The sequence below is a fragment of the Monodon monoceros genome, unplaced genomic scaffold, assembly GCF_005190385.1.
Source record: "Monodon monoceros isolate NGI ecotype Baffin Bay Population unplaced genomic scaffold, NGI_Narwhal_1 Super_Scaffold_11, whole genome shotgun sequence".
NCBI lineage: Eukaryota > Metazoa > Chordata > Mammalia > Artiodactyla > Monodontidae > Monodon > Monodon monoceros.
Genome location: NW_021703767.1, coordinates 131,274,753 through 131,279,241, shown reverse-complemented (window position 1 = coordinate 131,279,241; position 4,489 = coordinate 131,274,753). Strand labels below are relative to the sequence as shown.

The 4,489-nt window shown below is 41.5% G+C and overlaps 1 protein-coding gene across 1 annotated transcript in view; it reads left to right on the top strand.

The window, feature by feature from the left end:
- Positions 1–2,915: 2,915 nt before the first annotated feature.
- Positions 2,916–4,489, top strand: part of NEK11 (NIMA related kinase 11) — a 106,996-nt gene continuing 105,422 nt past the window's right edge. The window contains 1 exon segment of the mRNA XM_029213749.1: positions 2,916–3,085. Coding sequence (XP_029069582.1) covers positions 2,916–3,085 — 170 coding nt within the window.

The following is a 4,489-nucleotide window of genomic DNA, read 5'->3' as shown; positions in this document are numbered from 1 at the left end:
GCCGGCCTCCTTTTCCCCGCCCACCTTGGTCGGCGTACACTTCCGCCTCCGTGACCCGCCAAGGGCCACCTCCCCGACTTCCCGGCGTGCCCCGCGCCGTCTCCCTGGCAACGGCGCCCAGCGGCCGCGCTCGACTTCCCGGCACGCCCCGCGCCGTCTCCCTGGCAACCGACGTCCCGAGTTTCGCTGGCGCCGCTCCAAGAATGGGAGGCTGCTCTTCCGGCGTCCGGGTTACTGGCTGGCCCTTGGGCGCGCGCGGCGCTACCACCCCTCGGCCTTCACCCGAAAAGGTACGTGGAGGCTCCTCGGGGCTCGCGGGCTCCCGGCGCCGGGAAGGTGATGGTTTCAGGGCCGCCTCTCCGGGCCTCCGAGCCCACGCCTCCTCACTTCCCTCGGCTCTTACCTCCCGGACCTGCTCCCGTCCCGGGAGGATGTGTGGCTTGTGCCTCCTCCGTTTGTGTTAACCCGCTTTGCGAAAATGTAAATTTAAAATACTTGAGGCAAGGAATTATTCTTTTAACCTTAGGGTTAAGGTTTACCTTTAAGGTTAGATTCCTACTTTAGCAGAATCCGGTGTCAGATCTGCTTCTTCTTGTTACCTAGGAGGAGACTGGTAAACACTGCCCTTCCCTGTCTGTGCCCCCAGCCCCACAGTTCCCCCCCTAAGAGTCAACGTGCAGCTTTGTGAACCGTCTCTCCCTTTCCCACCACATACCCCGCCCCGCCCCCCTTGGGCAGCAAGCTGGTCTGCTGGACGCTTATCTGCCTTAACAGAGTTTACTGAAAACCTACTCTGTGCCAGGCACCGAGGACACAGAGATAAAGAAGGCGTGTTCCTTGCGCACAGGTTCCTTTACAACCTCTGTGAGGTGGGGGAGAGTGGACGCTTCCCAGTTCTCGGGTGGCTCTGTGGTCGCACAGAGGAGACTGAGTGGTTTGGGGAGGGGGCGGCCGGGCTGCTACTGGGAGGCTGGGCCAGAGGGAGCCTAGTCCCAAGGTACTCTGTAGCCTTGCCGCATGGCTTAGACACTAATGGGCTTAAACGCTCATTTACAGATGAGAGCCCCTGGAAAATTGGACTTCTCAGAACTATTCTGACTTTCCCTAGACAGGGACCTTTATCTCCAGTAAGGAGGATTACTGAAAGGGTCCTTTACAGTTGAAAAGGCCATGAGTCCATACATTTTTTTTAACAGCTTAATTTGGCCAGAAAGCATCACTTTTATGTGATCGGAGGAAGCACACAAAGACACATTGGGAGCCCTGCTCTCCAGTTGTTTTTTCAGCAGTAGATTTCACTAATTTCTGTAATATTGATAATCCCACATAATTCAGGCATTTTGAGGTATGGGCCCCAGCTCTGAAGTTCCAACCCAATGCTGATGTTTTAGTATTGTCGTGATCCCATAGCCACTTAGGTGATTTGCTTTCTCCCTCCCTCCTTCCTTTCCTTCCTTCTCTGATTACTAGTTTTCCTTCTCACTGGCATTAGGTGAAACTTAACTGATTAATACATTATTTCAAGAAGGGAAATGCTGTAAATAGACATTTCCTTGTTTATGTTCTGTTCCAAGGATATTTGTAATTGGCCACCACCATGATGAAGTCTGCTGGCCATGTACCCCAAAGTACACAGATAGCATCTTGTTTTGTCATTATGCACAATAGGTTTTTGTCTTATAGCTTTGGAATTGTTGAATATGGACTGACCTGACTCCAGAGCACAGTCTTCAATTTAAAATCATGTTTTCTTTCCTTTTTTTTTCATTGCAGTATAGTTGCTTTACAATGTTGTGTTAGTTTCTGCTGTACAGCAAAGTGAATCAGCCACACGTGTACATATATCCCCTCTTCCTTCCCATTTAGGCCACCATAGAGCATTGAATAGAGTTCCCTGTACTACACAGTCTGTTCTCATTAGTTATTAAAATCATGTTTTTCTTATAGATTTAAAATAATACCCACTTTTCATAATTACTAACAAAACATTTTACATTTTGGTGAAATAAAAGTGATTTTGCCATACACATACTCATATGAAACAGTCCTGCCTTTCATAATTCTGCTGTACATTTATAGCTTTTTGAGGAATTACAGATTTACCTATAACAAATTTATGTTCAGCTAACATTAAAATACAATTTTAGATTTGAACTGCATTTGTGACACTTCTTGTTTCCAATCCAGGGAGATTACTCTATACACAGTGTGCATAATAAAAAACTTCAGACACTGGATCAGAATTTGCTTAGGATAGGAAAAAATTCATTTCGAATCCATATCCCTCTTCACATCTAATAAATTCAAATATCATGGTTTAAAGTCCACAGGAAAAAAAATAGAAAGAAACCAGCAACATGCTAATTTCTGGTTTAATCCTAACTCACCATTTATTAATCAAAATAGACATAAGGTGGGAAGAAAGAATACATAAAGCTTGATGCAGATATGTAGATTTTAGGAAATTATAAAGTTCTTGTACTTGGATGTTTTTTAAAAAGTAGGTAGGGAGTATAAAATCTTAAACAGATTATTGATTGGAAAACATATATACATCTCAGAACTTGGGGAAATTTGACTGTTACTCAGTTTTGCCAAATTTAGATGCCTGAGGGAAGGCTGTTTTTGTGAAAGACTGCCTTCTATTGGAATCTGCAGTATCTCTACCTTTTAACATTTTCTCAGTTAAGGTTAACCAATATTGGGTTGTTCAGTCCACTAATCAAGGTACAGGTATCAGTGTCAGAAACTTACACTTTTTGTTAGGAATAGTTCAGCACCCATTAGACCTCACCACTGGATTTTTCCTCTTTAAGGCATTGACCGACACTACTCGGATGCATTTGACCATCTCCTAGGAGACTTGCATGTTGAGTTTCGATAAGTAAACAAACAGTTCTCTCTTGTTTGGATCAATGCTGAAATTCTGAGAGGCTGCTAAGTGTGTGAGTGGATCAATAGCTGTTTCCACGTGTCCAAAGCCCTTGATCGCAAGAAGATACACGCTTCAACAGAAACTTGGCAGTGGAACTTTTGGAACCGTCTATCTGGTGTCAGACAAGAAAGCCAAACAAGGAGAGGAATTGTAAGTAAAAAATACTTAATGCAAATCTTGAGTTGGCTGCTGTGTGTGTGCAGCTCTTAGCTGATTAAAAACACGGAGTACTGTTTACTTTGCTTTTTGCATTAAATTAAGAATTTAGTAAGAGATAGAAAATCTCCTTGAATGATGTCTTCAGATGAGATTTTTAAAGGCATTTCAGAAGGTGAGTGAAGTACCCAAGTGACCTAGAGTAGGGAAATGGGGTAGATTATGTGAAAGTAAGATTTTTATGCATACCAAAGTCTCAATTACAGCCTTGCTTCCACTTAACTTGATTGGGACTTGAATGAGAAAATAAGAATTGTTTATAATGACTGCATTTTTAGAAATGTTAGGAAATACAAATCGATGGTAATTCACATTTGAGGTGAATAGAGTGTACTGAAGGAAATACGGTATTGACTTTGCTTGGCTTTTTCCCATGGAGGAGGTTTTCAAAGTCTGTAGTCATACAGCCCTCAAATTAGACATTTAAACCACACAGGGGCTCCCATCTAAAATTATCTTATATTGATGACCCTCTTGTTACTTCCTTTCCTTTGATTTTAATCAAACCCTATAAACTTCCATGGTAGAGAAAAACTCTAATGTTGTTGGACAGTACATCTCTTACAAATAAGGATGAATCTTCATTTTTAGCTTAAAGTTGTTTGAATTTGCTGCAGTGAAAAGTTAGTTGGAACTGAAGTTAGGATAAGAAACTTGTACATCAAACACAGGAGGAAGAGAAGGGAGAAGGAAGAGTGATACAAGAAATCAGCCCTTGAGAAGAACAGATTTCCATCCCATAATCTACTCTTTCATTCAGAGGTTTTGAGGCTACTCTAAATTGTTCCAGCTTTTGCCCATAGGACTGTGGACTTAAAATCAGTGTGATAAACTTTTCTACTTCTTAATATGTCATAGGAACTATAAAAGTAAATGTTACTGATGCTACTATTTTATTTAAAAATCAGCCTTTTAAATGGTCTCTGTGTCCAGAATTTTAAAAAGTAGTTATCTAGACTTCATAATTTTTGATAAATTCCTATGTGAAGAATGGGAATAATGCTGGGCACTTTTCTGGTGTCCTGAACATGCTTTATGACTTCTACCAAAAAATAATTTTTTACCTTAAATCCTAGAGGTGTACTCTTCCAGCTGTTTAGAACAGGATGATAAATTTATGAAAATTACTAGAGAACCTTTATGGAAACATTAAGAGTAAGGCCTAAATCTGACCCAAGAGTTATAAAAATCATAATGTAAAGAATGTATCCAATTTTGGTTTCTTCAACTAATGAGGAATGTGAAGAATTTAAGAGAATAGGAAAAAAAAGTTGATTAAAGGGATGTGACATAAGATGTACGAAGACGAAACTTGAAAGTTTCAGACTTGAGGTGATG